At 55.9% G+C, this 18,642-nt stretch overlaps 4 protein-coding genes across 9 annotated transcripts in view; 2 read left to right on the plus strand and 2 right to left on the minus strand.

Moving 5' to 3' along the window:
• Positions 1-4,355, plus strand: part of LOC126510104 (tubulin gamma-2 chain) — a 70,354-nt gene extending 65,999 nt beyond the window's left edge. For 2 of the 3 annotated variants that reach the window (XM_050156452.1, XM_050156454.1), the window contains exons 7-11: positions 2,692-2,778; positions 2,877-3,026; positions 3,422-3,574; positions 3,653-3,814; positions 4,016-4,355. In XM_050156452.1, coding sequence (XP_050012409.1) covers positions 2,692-2,778; positions 2,877-3,026; positions 3,422-3,574; positions 3,653-3,814; positions 4,016-4,213 — 750 coding nt within the window. In that variant the 3' untranslated portion in view covers positions 4,214-4,355. Of the gene's footprint in view, positions 1-4; positions 74-650; positions 731-1,605; positions 1,733-2,691; positions 2,779-2,876; positions 3,027-3,421; positions 3,575-3,652; positions 3,815-4,015 lie in introns of all 3 variants that reach the window. The other variant, XM_050156453.1, reaches the window with a different exon arrangement.
• Positions 4,356-5,230: 875 nt separating this feature from the next.
• Positions 5,231-13,963, minus strand: Plekhh3 (pleckstrin homology, MyTH4 and FERM domain containing H3). Of its 3 annotated transcripts, none has more exons than XM_050156641.1 (13): positions 13,370-13,961; positions 11,065-11,120; positions 10,630-10,709; positions 10,344-10,535; positions 10,102-10,259; positions 9,877-9,997; positions 8,824-9,130; positions 8,027-8,234; positions 7,605-7,732; positions 7,205-7,337; positions 6,567-7,025; positions 6,062-6,253; positions 5,231-5,599 (listed from the first exon to the last, which is right to left on the minus strand). In XM_050156641.1, exons 1-13 carry the CDS (start codon positions 13,529-13,531, stop codon positions 5,423-5,425), a joined length of 2,373 nt encoding a protein of 790 aa, XP_050012598.1. In that variant the 5' UTR covers positions 13,532-13,961; the 3' UTR covers positions 5,231-5,422. The 3 variants fall into 3 exon arrangements, 2 of the variants coding, with proteins under 2 accessions (XP_050012598.1, XP_050012597.1); XM_050156640.1 differs by having other exon boundaries at positions 7,596-7,732; XR_007594333.1 differs by having other exon boundaries at positions 5,455-5,599; positions 6,592-7,025; positions 7,596-7,732; positions 13,370-13,963.
• Positions 13,964-15,634: 1,671 nt separating this feature from the next.
• Positions 15,635-18,642, minus strand: part of Ccr10 (C-C motif chemokine receptor 10) — a 5,366-nt gene continuing 2,358 nt past the window's right edge. The window contains exons 1-2 of one of the 2 annotated variants that reach the window (XM_050156646.1): positions 17,962-18,544; positions 15,636-17,320 (exon numbers count right to left, since the gene is read on the minus strand). In XM_050156646.1, coding sequence (XP_050012603.1) covers positions 16,256-17,320; positions 17,962-17,985 — 1,089 coding nt within the window. In that variant the 5' untranslated portion in view covers positions 17,986-18,544 and the 3' untranslated portion in view covers positions 15,636-16,255. Of the gene's footprint in view, positions 17,321-17,961; positions 18,545-18,642 lie in introns of those variants that run through there. The other variant, XM_050156645.1, reaches the window with a different exon arrangement.
• The window catches only part of Cntnap1 (contactin associated protein 1), an 18,906-nt gene continuing 17,478 nt past the window's right edge, over positions 17,215-18,642 (plus strand). Inside the window, exon 1 of the mRNA XM_050156639.1 lies at positions 17,215-17,447. The gene's annotated coding sequence lies outside the window, so the exon portion shown is untranslated. The remainder of the gene's footprint in view (positions 17,448-18,642) is intronic.

The raw sequence follows: 18,642 nt of genomic DNA on the forward strand, positions 1-18,642 counted from the left end.
CCAGGGTGAGAAAATTCATGAGGACATCTTTGACATCATAGACCGAGAAGCCGATGGAAGTGACAGTCTAGAGGTGAGGTTCTTCTACAGTAAAGCATGCTGGGAGAAAAACCAGGCATGCTCTCAACACATGATGTGGCGAAAACATTCACTCCACGTCCATTTGGGGACAGGATCCAGGGAGCACTAGGGTATTAAAATACTGTTTTGTTCGGAGAAATCAGACTCTCAACACTGTCTGCATCTTAGACATGGGTCCCTCAGCTTCTGCTTGATCTTGGAGCCTTCCCAAGCATCATCAGAGACAAGGTGTTAGTATTTAAGCATCTGTGCTGGCCTGACCTTGGGGTATATGTCCTCGGCTGTAGCCACTAAGAGCACCTCCTGTGTGCATTCACTAGGTTCCCCTTTAAAAGGGCCCTGCCCACCTGCCATCTCTTCCTCTTTCTTCTGCCCCTCCTGTCCCCAGAGGCCAGTCTCCCCACTCCCACCTTTTCCCATTTACTTTCCCCCCAATTAAAAACAAAACCCCTCCACCTGAGCTGTCACATGAAATCTTTCTCTCTTGCATCATTTTTCATATTACAGCACCAGGCCAAAATCTCTCCTTGAGATCCCTGCCCACTGCCCTTTTCTCTCTCCCCATCCAGGGCTTTGTGCTGTGCCATTCCATTGCTGGAGGGACAGGCTCTGGTCTGGGCTCGTACCTCCTAGAAAGACTGAATGACAGGTAAGCCTGTGTTTGGGAAGGGGTCATTAGCCCTGATTCCCTGGTGTGCCGGTTAATATTTTAATTACATTTTTATTGTTTACCTTCGGGGAGACGTGCCTGTCCCTGCGTATGTGCAGAGGTCAGTGTGTGGGAGTCGCTTCTCTCCTTTCACTGTGTGGGTCCCAGGAAGTGAACTCAGGTCATTAAGAGTGGTGGCAGGCACCTTTACCCTGCCCAGTGAGTCACCTTACGAGGTGGAAGTCACCTTACCAATAGGAAGGGAGTTTTGATGAGGAGTTATCTAGATCAGGTTGGCCTGTCAGCATGTCTGGAAGGGACCGTCTTGTTAAGTGATAAAGGAGGACTTCACCTAGGGATTTCTGAACAGCACAAAAGAGGAGAAAGCTAGCTGCCAGCCAGCAAGAAAAGATAACAGATTCTCTGTTCTTGACTGTGGACATCCCACCTTAACTTCCTGAGATAATGGGTTGTAACCTGGAACTGAAAACCAAGGGAGCCCTTTCTTTCTCAGGTATCCTTTAGGCTGGGGCATCTGTCACAGTATCAGGTCCTGAAGTGGAATTCCTAGATGACTTCAGTGTTGTTCTTTTTGCTCCTTGAGCTGAAAGTTTTTTTTTCTACTCCGTCCCTCCCCGAATCATAGAGACAGAACTATCCAGGTCAAACCTTGGAAGCAATAACTGGCATAGAGTTGGGAAGTTCGTTACCTTGAGGCCCACAGAACTGTGGCTTATCCTTTGGGTGCTGAACACTGAGGTCTGCTCTTGCTGCTGTTGTACAAGAGCTGAGTGGCCCTCGGAAAGGAGATTGGGAGTCACTAAGGTCCTACAGTTTACTGGACACCTTCTCCTTTCCCTCTCCTTTGCCCCTAGGTACCCCAAGAAATTGGTGCAGACATACTCGGTGTTTCCCAACCAGGACGAGATGAGCGACGTGGTGGTGCAGCCCTACAACTCCCTCCTCACCCTAAAGCGGCTGACCCAGAATGCAGACTGTGTGGTGAGTTCAGGAAGACCAAGCAGGAGCTTGGCCTGCCTTCAAAAGACAGCCCTTGCTTTTTTCTAGCCCTGGCCCACCAAAAACAAAAACAAAAACAAAAACAAAACAATATGTGGGTCGGATTATGAATTAAGATCCCAACTTCCAAGCAGCTTCCTGGCCTTTGGGGCAGCATGAGTCTCAGCAAAGATTGTCTCCCCCTCCTGATAGACACCCCATTTTGCCTCTTTAATGTCTCCTTATGCTTGAACTCAAGGGTCACATTTGCAAGAAAACCTTTTTCCCATTGTTTGGGCAAGCTCAGATCCCTTGTGTATATTGTTAACCTACTTTAATTATGTAGTAACAGGGTCTTAGCTGGGCGTGGTACTTTATGTCTGAAATTCCATTTTTCAGAAGGCTGATGCAGGAGGATCACTATTAATTAGTTCACTAATAGCCTTGCTACATAGTTAGGTCCCAAGACAGTTTGAGCCATAGTCTAGAGACTGAAAAGAAGAAAAGGAAGAGAAAACGAAGCAGGAACTTACTAAACTGCCCTAGCTGGGCCTCAAACTTGTGATCCCCCTGCCTCAGCTTCCTGGGTAACTGGAATTAGGAGTGTGTGTGGCAGCGCCTGCTGGATTTATTGGTTAAAAACCACTGCACACAAGCAAGCTCTGCCTCCAGCCTCGTTTCAAAAGCTGCTTTTATCCTAAACTGTAGGCCCAATGGTGGCAAAGCCCATGTCTTGTGTCCTCTAAAGTGTCTTCAGAACCAAGGCATGTGGGAGTCGTATTTGCTCACTGTCCTGTATCATGTCAGTAACATGTCATTCGGACCCCAGAGATGGTATATTTCTTTGAAGGTAGCAAACCTATTTCCTGGTTTGGGAGTTTGCAGAGACAAAGCTGTCTGCATCTTACATCAGTGTCCCCTTTGGCCACAAAAGATGTCACTGACTCCTTCCGTCCTGCCAGGTGGTGCTGGACAACACAGCCCTGAACCGGATCGCCACAGACCGCCTGCACATCCAGAACCCATCCTTCTCCCAGATCAACCAGCTGGTGAGTCCCACTCCTGGAATGGAAGCCCTCTACGAGAGGATCCTCAGAGGACACTCCACCCCCATCCCATCCCATAATATCGCATCTCCCGTTCCCAGGTGTCCACCATCATGTCAGCCAGCACCACCACCCTGCGCTATCCTGGCTACATGAACAATGACCTCATCGGCCTCATCGCCTCGCTCATTCCCACCCCTCGGCTCCACTTCCTCATGACTGGCTATACACCTCTCACCACGGACCAGTCAGTAAGAGTTCCCGCGGGGTCCCCCCCCCCCGACTGTGGCTTTTCCCCCCTGCTGTGCCATGAGCTGCCTTTGAGTTCTTCTGCACCCAGCTTCCCCAGGTTCTGTTCTCAGGGACCAACACCGTGCCACTTGCTTGCTGCCATCTCCGCTTTGCGCAGCCTCTGGCTCCTGCAGGAGCAGTGCTGGCTGGGATCTGCTTCTGCTCATGCACAAGGGCATGGGTTTGAGCTGAGAGCCGAGCCCTAACCCCATGGCAGAGACTCAGCACAGACCTGATGAGACCAAGCCACCTCCAAACTGATGGGGACATAGCAGACTCTTCTCTGTCTGTCCATGCATCTCTGGGTTGCTCCCTGACTGCTCACATTGTCCCTGTGAACCCCCCCTTCCCTCAGGTGGCCAGTGTGAGGAAGACAACGGTCCTGGATGTCATGAGGCGGCTGCTACAGCCCAAGAACGTGATGGTGTCCACAGGCCGGGATCGCCAGACCAACCACTGCTACATCGCCATCCTCAACATCATCCAGGGAGAAGTGGACCCCACCCAGGTAAAGGAGGCCCCATCACCGTACCCTCTGGTCCACAGACTGAAGGAGAATCAGCCACCACCTCTCTGTCCACCCTAGGTCCACAAGAGCCTGCAGAGGATCCGGGAAAGGAAGTTGGCCAACTTCATCCCATGGGGCCCAGCCAGCATCCAGGTGGCCCTGTCAAGGAAGTCTCCCTACCTGCCATCAGCCCACCGGGTCAGCGGGCTCATGATGGCTAACCACACCAGTATCTCCTCGGTGAGCAGTCTCCTGTTGTCTGTGTGTTAGCAGGGAGCAAACCCAGGGCTTCAGGAATGGCAGGCAATGCTGCCACCTGGGAGCCACACCCCTGGCTCCTGGCCACTGTGTTCCACTGTGTACTGTCATCAGCCTTCCCAGTCTGTCCCTAGTTGGTGTCCTGAACTGGAAGCCATTCTGAAGCTCTCTCCTCCTCTCCAGCTTTTTGAAAGTTCCTGCCAGCAGTATGACAAACTATGGAAGCGGGGGGCCTTCCTTGAGCAGTTCCGCAAGGAGGACATCTTCAAAGACAACTTCGAGGAGATGGACAGGTCCAGGGAGGTGGTCCAAGAGCTCATTGATGAGTACCATGCTGCTACACGGCCAGATTACATCTCCTGGGGCACCCAGGAGCAGTGATTATAGTCTCCCACTATGCCTGGACCCTCACAACCTTATCTTGCGTTTCTAGGTGCGTGACCACCGCTGCTCCTATCTTCTCTTGCATGCCTAGTTCTTATTTTGCTTGGTTACTTCTAATAAAATAAAGCTTGATGATGAATATTAAGTGCTTGCTCTGTGATTCCGTGGACTGGGTGGGCACACCTCCGTATCCAGGCACATGACAGTGTGCTGGCCTCACCTGCTCAGACGCCTTCCTCCTCAGCCCAGGTCTCAGTGTGTTTGCAACGGCACCCCTTGCCTCAAAGCCTCTTTTACTAGGGGCCAGTCCCTCTGGGCATTATTGAAACATCGTGATCCATTGTGTCCTCGGTGCCCAAGCTGCTGTCCTCAGCTGCGTGATGCTGCCATAGCCTCTTACACTCATGGAGGTGATAACAGGGTCTAGGGGCAAAGGGGCTGAGCTGTTTTCTGAGCAAGTCAGAAGAGCTAGGCCTGAGGAGTGCAGAGTGCCTAGGAACCACTAGAGTCTCCAGGAGCTCAGCACCACTCAACCAGACCTGAGAGGATAAAAATTCAAGAGGAGGCCTAGTGCCCCTTGTGCCAGAGATGTTTTTACATCTGCCTGCTGCTCCGGGCACCTCTCCATTTTATTCTGAAAGCATGGGGTAACCAAACACATACCCCATTAGGGCTCAGGAGCTGAACACCGAGGTAGGACCTGCATAGTGCCAGTCTTGATGACTCACTGCCCTCCAGCCCACGGATGTCAGGGGGCCACCCCTCACCACTCCACACGAGAACAGAGGATGAGTAATTGCCAGCTTCCAGTACAGCCTTATTGCCTGCCCCACCCACCATCATGTGATGGCTCCCTGGCCAGGAGGAGGTTAAATCCAGAAGGTCAAGGAGGGTGGAGCTCTGTGGTATTCAGACTCCCCTCAGCACCCGCAAAAGCCCGGGGTGGGGGTGGGGGTGAAGGGCAGAGCCACGGAACTCCAACTTGTCCCACCAACAACACTCGCACAGGAAGGGTTTGTGTAAATAAGGATTTTTTTTCCTTCTACAAATAAATTAAGAAACAAACTAGAAAAACTGTCCACACACATTGCCCGCCTAGAGAGAGTGTGGGTGGACCCTGTCCCTGCAGGGCCAAAAAGGGTCCATGGTTTCCTCCAATCTCAGAGCGACTGGAGGCAAAGGAAAAGTCGTGACCTCTTGGCAGGCTTAGTCCTGCAGCTGCCCCAGGCATCCAGACTGTCCCTGGGGCTCTTCCAGACCTTGGTGCTGGCTGGGAGGGGAGGTGTCTGGCAGGTCTCGGCTTGGAGGAGCAGAGCTGCTGCAGGGCCTCTCCGAGGAGGGGTTGGCCAAGTAGGCACTCACCAGCTGCAGGATCTCTTCCACCTAAGAGAGAGCGGGCGCCAGTGTGCAACAGGGGGTCAGCGTGCAACAGGGCCCACTGGGCTCACTTCTTTTGACTTCCCTTCCTCTCGTGGAGCTCCCGGGTTCCAGCTTCCCCTACCAGGTAGGTTCCTGCAGGCTCTAGTCCTGGCAACCTTCTCTTCCTCTCAGCCCTCCCCCCCCCTTCCACTCGGGGTGTCAGGCATTTTCCTTTCTGATCTGCCAACACACTAAGTGCTAAGTCCTCGCATCTCAAAGAGACTCCCACAGCTACCAGGACTCTCCTCCGGTCAAGGCCTGTCCTGTTACAGTTTGTAGTAGTTCTCTCTTAATCTTTGATTCCCATTTACCATTTGCCTCCCCCAAATCAAACATAAGCTCCTTACTTTTCCTTAGGCCACAGCTGGAGCCCTAGAGTCTAAAGTTGCACAAACACCCATGTTGTCTTCCACAACCGGTTCTCACCTGGGGGCTCTGCAGGAGGAGCTGGCTGTCACCCACCCTCAGGGCTAAGGTGTGAGGGCCTATTAGCTGGCAGGCGGCCACATGACCATAGCTGACACTGTGGATGGGTTCTGTCTCACCAGGCCTGGAGAGCGACATGACCTTTGCTCCCAAACCCAGGCATAGCTTCTGTGGAGCACCTCCACCAGGCTCCTGCAAAGAGACGGGCAGGCGGGGTCAGAGTCGTAGGCGGGGCTTTTGCACCTTTATTTCTGGTAGGGGCAGTTGGCTGTGATCTGGGAGCTTCCTTGACCCTTGATTCACACAGCACAGGTGTGGAGTGGCCACAAGCACCTGGAGGTGCAAGCCCAAATGCTGGGGAGTCCAGGGGTTGGAGATGGGCAGCTGATAGCTGTTCTAACATGTCGGAAATGAAATAACCCAGCTGGGGTGGGGGGCTGTGGCTCTGGAGTAAAAGTGTTGGGACTTGGACCACCAGAGTCCCCTTTTCCCTTCTCCCCCTCACCGTGCTCAGCTCCAGAACGTCATACCGAGCAGCGCCGAACCCCGGACACTGCGCCGCCAGAGCCAGATAGGCAGCCATGGCCTCAGCTTGGCCCATGCCCCGTAGCCTCTTCCAGCCTCCCAGCACCGCGGCCGTCGTGCTGGTGCCGTCTCCTCCCACCTGGGCTGTGCTTCCCGTCGAGCAGCCGGTACAGCCGCGCCGGGCACGCTCCGCCCGCCTCTTGGCCAGACCTGGGCTCCAGAGCGCCCCGGCCAGCAGGGCAGCGGAGGACTGTGGCCTGGGGGTAGGGCGCAGCGGTTGTTCACGCGGTGGGGTGGGGGGCGGCAGCAGGCGGTCCAGGCGTGGCAGGGGCCCCCGCGGGGAAAAGTCCCGGTGCAAACTCTGCAGGCGCAGCGCCGCCAGGGCGCGCAGCGTATCATCAGGCGGGGGCGGCCGGCCGCGCAGCAGCAGAGCGTGAGCCTGCAAGGGAGGCAGGCGGCGTCAGTGTAGGAGCTGTGAAGACACCTCCGGGCACGGAATCTGAGGAGGTCTAGGTTCAGGAAAAGTCTCCCACGGGGTTGTCACAACAAATTGAAGACGGTCCGGAATACGGGTTCAGGCTGTGGTCGATTTGGAGTCGTAAAAACCAGAGATCTCACCTGCTCAAATAGGAAAGGCAATTCGTGACCATCTGGAGATAGCCCTTCTGGGTGCAGAGGTCCGTGAAGACGAAGGCACAGTCTCCACCCGGAATCGGGCGAGTCCTCCAGTCCGGCTTCCTCTGAGGTCAAACTGCATTAGGGAAAAAGATGCATTAAGACTGGGAAGCAGGGCCCCCATGGGCTCAGGCTGCCATGGAAAGGGGCGGGACCAAGAAACTTTTGTGGTGGAGCCCTGGCGAGCCTTTTAAGTCAGATTGCACGCCACCGGCGGGTAGAAACCTGTCTGCAGATTAGCGAGCTACTGGCACGCCTAGATAAACGTGCTTAAAGGTGGACAAAAGCTAAGTAGATTGGTCAATACAGCGCAGGGCTGGGGCTGGACATTTACTTCTCAAACCTGGTGAGCACGTCGGCTACGAGGGTCCCCCCAGCCAGGGCTCGCTCCTGGGCCCCTCGCTGCTCATACAAGGCGAAAGCGTTCCGGCTCCGATCCAAACCCAGCCTTCCCACTAACTCTCGAGCCACCTAGGAAGAGGGGAGGAAGAGCAAAGTCAGGTCACTCTGGAGGAGGGAGGTCTTTTTTCAAAATCTGGAAAGAGCTGAACCTACTGGAGAAGGTCGCTTAGTTTTCTCACCACCATTCACTAACTTTCCAAAGCAACAAATCTGAGACTAGGGGCAAACTTAGAGCCGGCATGAGATGCTGGTAAGGGTGCCTAGCATGCTGGAGACTCTGGGTTCCGTCACCAGTACCGTGGATAAATAAAGCTGGAAGGGCGGGTTGCGGAAGCGCAGGAGGGAGTCTTTCTCTGGCCTCACCTCTCCCGCTGTAGTGTGGGAGTCGATGGCCACAGGACACGCTCCAGCCCCAGGACAGTGCACGGTGCACAACAGCTCCTGCCGTCTACTCAGCGCGGAAATCTCTGCTAGCGAAGGCACCAGTTCTCGACCCCGAGTCCGGCCCAGAGCTTTCCGAATGAAGCGTGCATATTCCGCCAGTTCTGAGTCCGGGAGTGCCTGCTCCGTTCTGAATTAAAGGGAATCCAAGGACTAGTGTTCCAAGGGTTTCTTGTCCTTTCCTTTATCGTAATTTATTTTACTTGGCCAAGGGTGAAAATGCATAGCTCGGTGGCTTCTTAGCATGCTTGAGGGTCTAGGCAGGATTCCCCAGCATGGGGGAAAAACATTACATCCGGTCGGTTTCCTTCCCGATATGTCACATTTCTTGAGTGCAACCTAAATGTGTCCCGGGTGTTTTACACAGAGCTGAATTATTTTCGAAGTCTCCTGCCTTCTCTTCTACAACTGCCCCGCCCACTTCCTCCAGCTCCCTGATCTTCCCGTGATTAAAATCTGAACTCCAACCACGTTACTACGCTTTCTGAAATCCTGCCGTTTTTCTAGGTCTTCTATTCAAAAAGAGTGCCTTGTTGTAAGTCACCTGCTCATAAGTGGGATATGACCTTGCAATTCCCACGAAGGTACTGACTGTGTTAATAGCAGCTGGCCTGCTCTTGGGCATCCCTTCCCTTCTCTGGATCTCCACTTCTCTCGCACCTGTCTGTCTTTCTCTCCCAGCCCTCGAGCTGTTTGGCTGAGGCATCTCTTCTTCTCACCTCTCCAAATGTCCCAGGAGGTGCCCTCGGACAGCTCCCCCAGGCCGGAAAGTGCAGCTCATACAAGTGAGAAGTTGCCAGTAGCGCAGGGTGGCAGGATCTTGAGTGGCAGGGAGCCCAGGGGGACCGGCAGGACCTGAGGTCTGCTTAGCCAGCTGCAGGAAAAGTTCGTCCTGGAGTGCAGGCAGGTCCCGGCAGGTCTGGAGCACACCCTGCATCAGGGGCCCTGGGCGCCGCGCCCCCTCCAGCGCCTGCAGTGCCAGGAACAGCCGCACCGCCTCCTCTCGCAAGGGTGCGTAGCCTGGGCCTGCGGGAGGGTGGGGGAGGAGGGATAGTTTGGAGGGGAGGACACAGAGCTGCGCCCTGGGAGGAAGGCGCGATCCACAGGAAGGTCAGAGGGTGTATGAGGACACGGAATGGCGTGGAAAGGAGGGTACGAGGGACAGGAAGAGTGTCGGGAAAGCAATGGTCCCCAGAACCAAACTCTCAACCTTTGCCTCCCATGAATACCCCCCTCCACCCGCCATGCTTAACCTATCCTAGTAAGGAAGAGAGAAAGACTAAGGGCCATATATTTAACCCCCCCCCCATCCTTTAACTGGGTACCCATCACGGTGGGTCCCAAAAAAGGCTGCTCTGGGTACGGAAACCCAGGGTTCATCTCCTGGCATTCTTTAAGCCTCTAGCTTTAGGACTATACAGCCGATATTCCTTTTGTGGGGAGAAGTATACCTGGATGAGGCCAGCACAATTTCTCCCAGTGATGGTTTCCCCTACCTGTAAAGGTGCTATGTCCTAGTCTTAACAAACATTAAGGGGGAAGATGCCTCTGAAGGAATTTGTCAGAATGAGACTCTTAGAGGTGGGTACGGGAGGTAGAGTCTTCATTCTGTTCTGGCTTTGCCCTCCAACCCAGACTGCTTCCAGGTTCACTCAAGACTTTGAGAAGGACCCTGAAGACTCAAGTTCCTGCCAGCTACCCTACTCTGGTTCTTATCACAAGTCTACCCCATCCCCATCAAGAAGACTCGACCTGGGGGTCCAATCACTCACCGGGAGCGCTGACTCCATAGGGCAGAGGCAGGAGTGGGGCGTACAAGGCACTACTGGTATGCCTCAGAATGGGGTTCCGCCGGTAGATGAGGGCCACTGCCTCTGGGTCGCCACAACTCTCCTAGAAAGGAAGAGGGTCACCTTGATGGGGGAAGGGAGCTCTCCACCAGCCCAGAAAGCTTTTAGGCCCACCCCCTCCTGCTTCTTACTGGCGAGCTCTCTCACCTGTATGTCTCTGAGCAGTAGCTGGGTAGGAGTCTCCAGTGGGGCCTTGGAAGCAATCACTTCACGAAGTGCCACCCCCCAACGCTCGGCCTCTGCCTGGCGCGGGGAGCAGAGGCGGATGCTGTGTTTCCGGCCAGACACAGTGACTGACCACAGACCTGGTGGAAAGAGAGGCCACAGAGGCAATCATGGATTGTCGGGGGCCCTGCCAGGAAGGTAGGGACATTCTCAAGATGTCTCACCGGTCTCCTTGGGCCTGCGCTCCGGCCCAGTCACCGAACACAGGCTCGTGAGGACCAGGCTTCCGAGGCGCCTTGCTCCCTTCCCGCTGCTGCTGAACTGGTCCAGGGAGTCTCTGGTGAGCACAAACCAGGCTCGCCGCGGGAGCAGCCACGGCCGCGCCCCTCCCCCGCGGGGCTCCCTATACAGCCAACCTGGGAGGAGACCCGGAAGAAGAGATTAACATGAGACATTATTTCTTGGAGAGCTGTGTTTGGGGGCCTCCAGATTGCGTCTAGGGGTTCCCACCTTTCACAACGACGTCGGGGTCGTCCTCCGGCAGTCCCTTGTCTGGGATGAGGCTCCAGGTCTCTTCCCAGCTCTGCAGCCTGTGCCAGAGATGGAAAGTTGGGCGAGGCTGAGGGGCCTCCACTCAGCCTCCAGGGGGCTCCTTATTAGGGGCTCCCCAGGCTGCGAGGGATACATGTTCCCAAGCTGGGCACCCATCCTCCAGGCTGTGGGAACCGCGGGGCCGCTCTGACCTTGCACCAGAAATAACTAGGACCCCCCCTTCCTCCCCGCGCCCCCGGCCGGACCGCCCCCCGGGACCCCAGCCAAACCGCAGCGTCCGGCAGCACAGGGCCTCTCCCTTATTGCACAACCCGGGGAGAGAAGATGGCGAGGAAGGGGGTCCTGAGAACTAGCTAAGGTCTCGGAACTAGGGACTCTTGAGTAGAAACTCACCTGTCTGAGACCGGCCCGCTCCTTGTCGGCTGAGTCAGCGTAACGTCCAGGGAACCCTGGGGAGATGGGCAGGAGGACACTCAGAGTCCTTAGCCCCAACACCAGAGGTTTTGCAGGAGCCCAGGACAGCTCTCATTAGGGGGTTGGGGAAGGGGTGCCTGAGTGGGGGGGGGGGTCGTGACTGTGCAGGAAGAGCCAGAGCCACTCTGGGCTCATCCCTTCTACAGGTCTCTGTGGACCACTACAGCTCTAGGCTTATCTCTGTTGCCATTTGAAAATGCATTCATGAGAGAATGGTGGGAGGGGGCACCGGGTTGGGAGCCAGGAAACCTAGGTTCCAATACCGGCTGGACCACTAAGCAACTGCCATATCTTGCGCAAGTCTCCTCCCATCTCTGGGCCTTAGTTTCTCCATCTTTGAAACTGGAGAAGGGATGCAATCCGTTCTCCCTGTGGAAGCCTCTTAAACTTTTCCCTTCACCCTCCGCGCTGTGCTCAGAACCTCCGTGGAAGAGGAAAATGAGCTCCCAGCGAGAAAGTGTAAGACCCAAGACTGGGCAAGGGTTGGGTACTGAAGTGAATGAAGAAAAGAGGGAGCTGGGGCGGTGGTGGCGCACGCCTTTAATCCCAGCACTCGGGAGGCAGAGGCAGGCAGATCTCTGTGAGTTCGAGACCAGCCTAGTCTACAGAGCTAGTTCCAGGACAGGCTCCAAAACCACAGAGAAACCCTGTCTCGAAAAAAAAAAAAAAAAAAAAAAAAAAAAAAAAAAACAAAAAAAAAAAAAAAAAAAAAAAAGCTACGGAGAAACTCTGTCTCAAAATCCAAAAAAGAAGGATCCTTTTGCATAGCACTTTGTCCAAGGGCTTTGTGTCTTCTAAAGACAACCCAGAGGAAGGTGACAGACTGCCCCTTTGCTAGGGCTCAGGAGGGCAGGAGGCTGCTATGCACATACTCCTCAGGCCAGGAGTAATTTGGGAATCTGCCTTTCTCACACACAATCCACTCCCAACCCATGCCTAGGCACTTCAATTGTAACCTAGGGTCTGAGGGAGGCCTCCAAACCAACTCAGAGCCAAGCTAGCTGACAGGAACTGTGCCATGGTCCCTTTGCGCTCAGACTGCTTAAGCCAGGATGGGAGGAGGGAAAAGAAGGACCAGGGACACCTGTCCCCGAGCTCCAAGCTCCACCAGAGGGTGGAGGTGGGGCAGGAGGGAGGCCATGGCCTGTTTGACAGAGAACCTTCCCATGCTGAAAGCTTGGGGACTCTTACGCAGTGAGCCTTCCCTGGGAGTCCACCCATTTCCACCACACCATCAGAGGGCAGGTACTGATCTCCCCCAGACCAGCTCCCCTAATCGCACTCCCCTGCTTCCCTCCTCTTCCCCTCTATATTTATCTGCCCTCTGCCTCGCCAGGTGCTGGCGCTGGCGCTGGCTGCGGTGTAGCCCGCCCCACCCAGGAATGGAGCCATAGAGCTTGCTGGGGGACCCCTGATGGGGGGATGGGAGCCTGACCCCAGGCCACAGTACACTCAGTCTTGTCTCTGGTGGGTAAGGGCATGGTGAGGGAGGGCTCCTCGAGGTCTTACACACCAACGGTGCCTCAGCGTCTCCCAGGGGAGATTTGATTAAAACAAAACAAAACAAAACAAAACAAAACAAAACAAAAAAAAAAAAAACCCAGCAGTCAAGCGACCCTCACCATTCCCTCGGGATTCCCAGGAGCCTCACCAGAGAGGGCAGAGAGTTCTGTCCTAAGTGGCAGGATAAGAAGTCCTCAAAGGGCCATCGTCCCCAGCCTTTTCTTTGTGGGGTTCCCGATGCAGACCCCAATTCCAGGATGCCTTTTGCCCCTCGCCCAGGTTCCAGCGGTAAGAACTCCCGCATCTGGCCCCAGCGCTCAAGAACTGTGAGCAGAACGAACCCAGGCGTTCGAGCCGCTCAGCCGGCCTCGCCACATTCTTTGGCTCTGGCGGAGGCGGAAGGAGACGGGATGGGACGCGGGCCCGGCAGGGAAGGGAGAGGCAGGGCCAGGTCGGGCCACGCGTGACGCCTCCTCTGCCTCAGGGCCCCCAGCAGGTGGACAGCGCCCTGAGTGCGGCGCGAGGCCCACAGGCACATCCCGTGTAAGGCTGCTTGCCCCTGGAGCTCCCAGAGCTCTGGCCTCCAGACAAGAATCTCCCCCACATTTCCACTTGGCCAAAAGGACGGCGTTTGGCCCGAGTATGGAGCCGGATCAGGCGTGACGACCGGTTGTAGTGAGAAGGATTGAACGAACACGGCGCTAAATCTCTCCAGACTTACCCTCCCGCCGCCCGCTGGACTTGGGGTCCGTAGCTCAAAGGTCTCGTCGTCGTCGTCGTCGTCCCCGTCCCCGCTAAGCTCGCCGTCCCCGTAGTCCCGGTGCAGAAGAGTGAAGCCTCGACGGCAGCAGAGGAGCCACCACAATCCCCCGGGGAGAGGCATCCGGGCGAGCAGTCGGGGAATGGGGGCGCGGGCAGCTTCGCCCGAGCAGCGGGGAGATCGGAGAAACTGGAGGTGCTCGGATCCGAACCGGGTAGAGATGAGGCGCGAGGAGAGAAGGGGTCCGGGAGGAGGGTGTCCAGCGCTGGGGTGCAAGAGAACGCTCGTCGGAGCCTGCGGGGGGCTCAATGTCTGGGCCCCAGCGGAGGGAGAAAGCGTCCAGAGCCGGGGGAAGGGAGTAGGGAGCAATGTCCGGAGCTGGGAAGTAGTGTCCGTTGTAGTGTCCAGCCCTGTGGGGGGCAGTGTCCGGTACAGTGTCCGTGGTAGGCAGTTGTCCAAGCTCCAGGGAGGGTCGTGTCCGGTAGGGCGTCCGGTGGCCGGGGCCCGGGCGGCGCGCGCTGCGCTCCCTGCAGCCCCGGGACTGGCGCGCTGGGGGGCGCGAGCTGAGCTCCCGGACCCCGCCTCCCTCTCTCCCCCCCTCCCTCCACCTTCCCTCTTTTTTCTCTCCTCCCTTCTTTACAGGGCAGGGTCTACATTTCGTCACAGCCTTCTCTGCCCAATCTCTGTGCCTGGCGCCGGCCAGGGCCACCAATCCCACGCTTGAAACCACGGCGGGTTGCATCATGTGCTTCTGGCTGAGTGACAGAGGAGAGAGGCGGGGGAAGTGGGGAGGGGATGGGCGGTGCGATGTTAGCCACGCCCCAGCTTCTGAGGTCGGACTCGGGGTGCCTGTGGCGTCACGTAGGCCCGCCTTCGTGCTCTTGTTTTAACTCCTGGTTCACCAAGCAGCAAATTAAAATTCTCTTAGAAAGTCTGGAGAAGGAAGAGCTATTGGAAGGAAGCAGGGCTACTGCCCTGTGGTTACCTGACACATCTTGGAATCCCTGCCAAAGTACAGAGCTTTAACAACCGCGAGGCATCCCACGCCTGCGCCGGAGAGCTAGCTGCAGAGGCAGTTCTTCATCCTTGGAGTTAAAGGGGTCCAGTTTTAGATCTTAGTCACCCCACTTTTAAGGTGAAAAAAGCTGAGAAAGGAACTCCGAGAAGCCTCAGACAAAGATCTCAGATAAAAGCCGATTTACAGTGCACTGACCAGAACTGGGGAGGGTGGCTAGGCAAGCTAGGAAATTCTGTAGTCTCAGAAAAAAAGACGGAGGCCTCCCGGGGCGAATCTGCTGCGTTTCTGCACAAAGGGTTAACAAGAGCCCTAAGAGTCTAGGGCGGGGCCCGTGCTACAGCCGGAGACAGCGGGTGCGCGCGCGTTGCTGACTCAGCGGCGATTCCCGCGGTCACTGGCGAGGGGTTCCAGGTCGGCTCCGGAGGGTAGCGTGAGCCCCCTGAGGATCTGCGCAGTTTTCAGACCTTCCCTGGCTTCTGGCTTCAAGAGGCCAACGTTTTAAGTCTCTACCTCCTGAGGTTTTAGGACCGACGACTAGCCAGGCTGGGCTGGGCCGGGTAGGACGGAGGGAATACTTCAAGCCAACGCCTCTCTAGGGACCTGTATGCCACGCCCTTTTGCCCCTAGACTCCAGGCTGGGGCTGGAGCAGTGGGTATGGCTTTGCTAGCCAGATACTAAATTGGGAGAAGTGTCTTGTTTGAGCCAATCCTGGTATTTGTGATTGTACAAAGCAAAGACCAGAAATCAATGCACCATCTCTAGAAGCCATCCTGACTGTACTTTCACACTGGATGAAAACGGCCAGAGACTTCGCAACCATAACCTCCCTTCCTCTTCAAGATCCTCGACCCTTGCCTGCGGGAGAATTCTTTCTGATATCTAACCTCCCTCTTTCCTGGCAAGCTCATTGTATTATTTCCTTTTACTTGGTCTCCAGGGGACGTGAACCGCACAAGCACCCCCCCACACTCTCAACTATAAATACCCAATAACTCCTCTCTGGAAATTTGCAAATTGCAATACACCCCCCTCCCCCTGTTTTTAATCCTAGGTGAAAAACTCTAACTCAACTTTTTCCTTTCCTTTTCTTCTTAGGCAGGATATGGTTCTTGATTCCCCCACCCCCACCCCTGTCTTTGGAGTGCTGGGGCTACAGGCATCTGTTAACACACCAGCAGACTCGACTTTTTAATTAGTGTTTTTCTTTCCATTGCAGGACTTTAAAGGGGATCCAAAATCCCACCCCCAACTAGAATCTCTTGCCTCCTACCCCTGCCTCCAGGCCGGACCCACGCACACACAGTTTGGGACAGCATCACCACCCCGCACACTTCACACGCTTGGGAGCTAGGTACTTGCTAAAGCAGCCATTACTGGAGAGCGCTAGTGTTGTTAGAAAGCCCTTTCTTACCCTGACTCCGGAGGAACCCCGCCCCTCCCCACCTGGCAGCTTTCCCACCTCACCTCGGTTGGCAGAGGCTGAGTGAAGGCAGAAGGGAGTGTCAGCACTCAAAGCTTTAGCCGACTCAGCAGCCCCCTCCCCCAACACCTCCCACTCAGGCTCAAGAGTGGGGGTTGGGGTGCAACCCACTGCCTTGGCCTCGCTACAACTCGTTTCCAAAGTTGGTGATTCAAAAATAGTAACAATAGTTGGGTTGGGTTGCATCTCATTTGCATTGTATCGATTTAATTAAGTGCAGAGGCAATCCCTTTTGGTCCTGAAGTCTTTCTCAACGTTCCCCCACTTACTCCCCTTTCTCACTGCCCTCCCTGGGATCGTTTCCTTAACACCCCCCACCCCCCACACCCCCCCCCGGGAATCGTAGCCCTAGTTGTCCCAAGAGATACTGTGGGTCTCAGTGGGAGCAGAGCAGGAAGAAAGGCGGAGTCGGCGGGGGCAGCGGCCTCGGGGGTTGGGCTTTGGGCTGCATCCCCCACTATGTAGCAGCCTCCGCAGGTCCTGGCGGAAGCGCAGGCCTAAAAAAGCATAAAGCACCGGATTGAGGCTGCAGCGGACCAGCGCCAAGCCGCCGGTGACCAGCAGAGCTAAATCCTTGCGCTTGCTGGCGGAGCAGCTCCGCTCGCGGGCTGCCAGTAGGTCGGCTGTATCCATCAGCAGGGCGAGGCTGTAGGGCAGTTGCAGCACCACAAAGGCCGCCACCAAGGCCACCACAACGCGTAGCGCGCGACGCCGCTCCGGCCCCCTGGCGGCCAGAAGCGTGCGGCCCAGGAGCGCATAACAGGCTGCCATGACGCCCAGAGGCAGCGCGAAGCCCAGGACCACCTGCGCCACCGCACTTGACCCCTTCACAGTCTGTGTGAGGCCTTCGGGGAAGATGAGCCGACAGCGCCGTTGCCCTTCCCGCGGCCCGTCCCGGCTGAAAAGGAGGGCAGGTAGGGCCAGGAGCAGCGACAACAGCCACACGAAGACTGAGACCAAGTGCGCACGGCCAGGCGTGGAGGGCCGCTGCCCGGCTGGGAGGGCTCGAGCGATGGCCACGTAGCGGTCTGCGCTGATACAGGCAAGGAAGAGGAAGCCGGCGTGGAAGGAGGCCGAGTAGAGACCTGAGATGGCTCGGCAGGTGGCACTTCCTAGATTCCAGCCCTGAAGCGCTCCTGCTGCGGCAAAGGGCAAGGTCAGGGCCAATAGGAGGTCAGCCAGAGCCAACTGGAGCAGGTGAACGGAGGTGGGAGATCGGGAAGTTCGTCGGGCTGCCAGATGGGTGGCCAAGACTAGGCCATTGCCTGCGAGACCCAGCACAGCCACCATCAGGGAGACACTGGGTTGGAAGGCCCGACTAAAAGCCTGCACATCCGCCTTGTAACAGAGTTCTGGCAACGGCTCAGCTGAGTAAGCCCCCTCATCGTACCCGGAGTAGGGTTCCCAGGAGACCTGGTGACATCAAAATGAGAGGAGGGACCATGTAAGACATTCCTACACCACTCCCTTTCACGCAGGACTTCCTCACTTGAAGTCGAAAACAGCAGAAGAGAGATCCCCCCAAAAAATTCTTTCTAGGGTACGCTGAACCGGCAGCTGCTTTCTTGCCCTCCTACTAGTTCTGCTCCCAGATTCTCGAGCCGCTTCTTGCTCTGTCTGGACCTCAGTTACTTAATGTGTTCCGTCCAGTCTATTAGTCCTATCCAGGCTTGCAGGGAGGACTGTTGAAAAGATGAAGCATCTAGCTCGCCTTAGACCAAGCAATTTGTATTATTAATAAATCTTGGCTGCGTCTGTTCCCTGCGCAGTGCCCTCTTCTGGAAGGAAGGTCAGATGCAGGCTTCGCTTCAGCCTTGGACCCTAGACTTCAAGCTTAGGCTTTCTGCCTCCTTCACTGCTCTCCTCCCCACCCTACCGCCACGTCGAGCACGGGCATACTGAAACGCTCATACCAAGGGGGTCTTAAGTAAGTTTTCTAGGCTCCTGTGCAGGTCATAAGATGACAGAGGCCCGATATTAAGTGGGGAAACCCATTCCTTCCCCGTCCCCACCCTCTCTGCAACCCTTCTCCCCCTCCGTGCCCCGACTCCCACCTGCTGTGTGGGCTCGGTCCCCATCTCTGGCTACAAGGGTTTCTGAGGTACAGTCACAGGGGGTAAAGTTAAATAAGTAGTGGGGAGGAAGGAAGGGGTGGGGAGAAAGGCCAAGAAGGAGGGTGGAGATTAGGGTCTGCGGGTTAGCTTTTACATTCCACCTTGCCTGATTTCTGTCTAATCCCTGCCAATGGAAAAAAGAACTGTATGATCTTGAATAAGACTTGTTTTCCTCTCTGAGCCTTGGGCTTTCCATGTGCCAAGTGGAGTAAGGCGAAAACACCGAGTTCACAGTTTATGAAGGTGTCCATCACTGAGCCAAGAACGTTATTAACCTTCAGAAACCCGTTTTTTATTTGCCCTTCATTCCGTCTCTAGGGGTCCTTCTGCGAAGCTCTCCCCTTCCCTTGGAAATGTTAGACTCCGTCTCAACTCCCCCCACACTTCTCTTTTTGTCACCCTGCAGCCCAGTCCTTGTCAGCTTTGGGGTGTTTGGGGGTATTTCCCGGTGGCAGGTTCTCTACCCCGCCCTTTCGCAATAGGGCTGAGGCACGCGCTTGCGCGGGGTCCGGGAAAACGCGCGTGCCAGGAGAGAGAGAGAGGCTGGGGAAGGGGGCGGAGAAAGGGAGGTGAGGAGAGAGGGGAGAGAGGAGAGGGAGGAGAGGGGACAGAGAGAGAGAG

The sequence above is a fragment of the Alexandromys fortis genome, unplaced genomic scaffold (genome assembly GCF_014885135.2).
Source record: "Alexandromys fortis isolate MF-2015 unplaced genomic scaffold, M_Fortis_MF-2015_v1.1 scaffold_31, whole genome shotgun sequence".
Lineage (NCBI taxonomy): Eukaryota > Metazoa > Chordata > Mammalia > Rodentia > Cricetidae > Alexandromys > Alexandromys fortis.